This window comes from Trypanosoma conorhini (genome assembly GCF_003719485.1).
Source record: "Trypanosoma conorhini strain 025E chromosome Unknown Tco_14.4_contig_00172, whole genome shotgun sequence".
In the NCBI taxonomy this organism is placed as follows: Eukaryota; Euglenozoa; class Kinetoplastea; order Trypanosomatida; family Trypanosomatidae; genus Trypanosoma; species Trypanosoma conorhini.
In genome coordinates, this window is record NW_021704259.1 from 17105 (window position 1) to 18392 (window position 1288).

At 70.3% G+C, this 1288-nt stretch overlaps 2 protein-coding genes across 2 annotated transcripts in view, besides 1 other annotated feature; both read right to left on the bottom strand.

Moving 5' to 3' along the window:
- The first annotated feature begins 222 nt into the window (after window positions 1-222).
- Window positions 223-289: a microsatellite.
- Window positions 290-536: 247 nt separating this feature from the next.
- On the bottom strand, window positions 537-1172 carry Tco025E_03699 (uncharacterized protein; the record flags this gene model as incomplete). The annotated part of the gene is made up of 1 exon (XM_029370617.1): window positions 537-1172. The coding sequence occupies one exon, from the start codon at window positions 1170-1172 to the stop codon at window positions 537-539; it is 636 nt and encodes a 211-aa protein (XP_029229285.1).
- A 64-nt stretch (window positions 1173-1236) lies between these two features.
- Tco025E_03700 (COP9 signalosome complex subunit 6) overlaps window positions 1237-1288 on the bottom strand; it is a gene marked incomplete at both ends in the record, with an annotated part of 1002 nt that continues 950 nt past the window's right edge. Inside the window, one exon of the mRNA XM_029370618.1 lies at window positions 1237-1288. This exon is cut by the window's right edge and continues 950 nt beyond it. Within this exon, the coding sequence (XP_029229286.1) occupies window positions 1237-1288 (52 nt within the window).

Genomic DNA, 1288 nt, shown 5'->3' on the forward strand with positions numbered 1-1288 from the left:
AGCCACGAGGCCGGCGGCGGAGGGGACGACGACAGCCGCCGCAGCTGGCGACGCTAGTAACTTTGTGTCAGCAGCTGAGTGGAAACACAATCATGGAAGCTTCTTCTGATCTCTGACGAGCTCGCTCAACGCCGCCGTCCAGTGCGTCTGGAGCGAGAGCAGTGTGACAGAGAGCTCTCGGCACCCCCAACCATCAGCGGCGGCGGAGGGGACGACGACAGCCGCCGCAGCTGGCGACGCGCCGAGCGCGTTGAGGCGCAGCACCGCACACGCCGTCGCCGCGGCGCGCAGGACCTCGGGGGCTGGCCGCACAAGCCGCCCGGACTCGACAGCACCCAGGCACTCCACGGCCAACGCAACGCGCCGCCTCAGCCGCCGCAGGGAGTGCCCGACGCGTCGCAGGCCGGAGGGCACCGTTCCCGTCCCTCGGGCACCGCTCTCGCTGCCTGTGCCGATGGCGTCAATGGCCGCGCCAGCTCCTATTTGCGCCACGGCGTCAGGTCCCACAGAGAACCGTGTGCGTCTTGGGCACACCGTCAGACGCGGTGCGCCTGCGCGACAGGGCAAACTATTCGGCTGCTGCGGCCCGTGGCACGGGGCGACGCTTCGGAGCCATAGTTGAGGCCGCTGGGTCGTGGAGCGGCCGCCCGCCCCCACCGCCCCTCACCCGCCTCGGCCGTGCGGGGGTCGTCGTCGCACAGGACGGTTGCCTCAAAGAGGCGCAACGGGAGGGCGGCGAGCGCCGGGGGCGGGGCGCAGTCCGCCAGCAGCGCCGCAAGCACCTCCGCAGGGCGCCCCCTCCGGCGCCCGACCGCCTGCCAGTCAACGCCCCGCGCCGCGGTGGCGGCCGCCGGCCGCAAAGAAACAGACAATCTCCCTTCCGTCGTCGGCCGTAGAGCGGCAGTGCGGCCGCCGGCGTACCGGCAGTGACGGCGCCACAGCCAGCTGCTGCACCGGCGGCCCGCCGGCCGTGCGTCCCATATACTACTGGCGCCCTTACTGCCGCTGCGGCGCTCCTCGACAGACCGTGACGTGTTGGGGAGAGTGGAGGGTGCGTGAGCGTGTGCAGGCCGCCGCCGCCGCCACGGACCAGCGGCCCCGTGAAGCCGCCGGCAGCAGGGCTCAACCGCAGCAGGAGAGGAGGGCCAAGCCAACACACAAAGAAAATTCATGGACGAGGGCGGGTCGAAAATCAATCAAGCAAACATGGGAAACAAAAACAAAACAAAGCCGCCTTCATTGCCCCGCCACCACCGCCGCACCGTTACACGCAGAGTGCGTGCCGGCT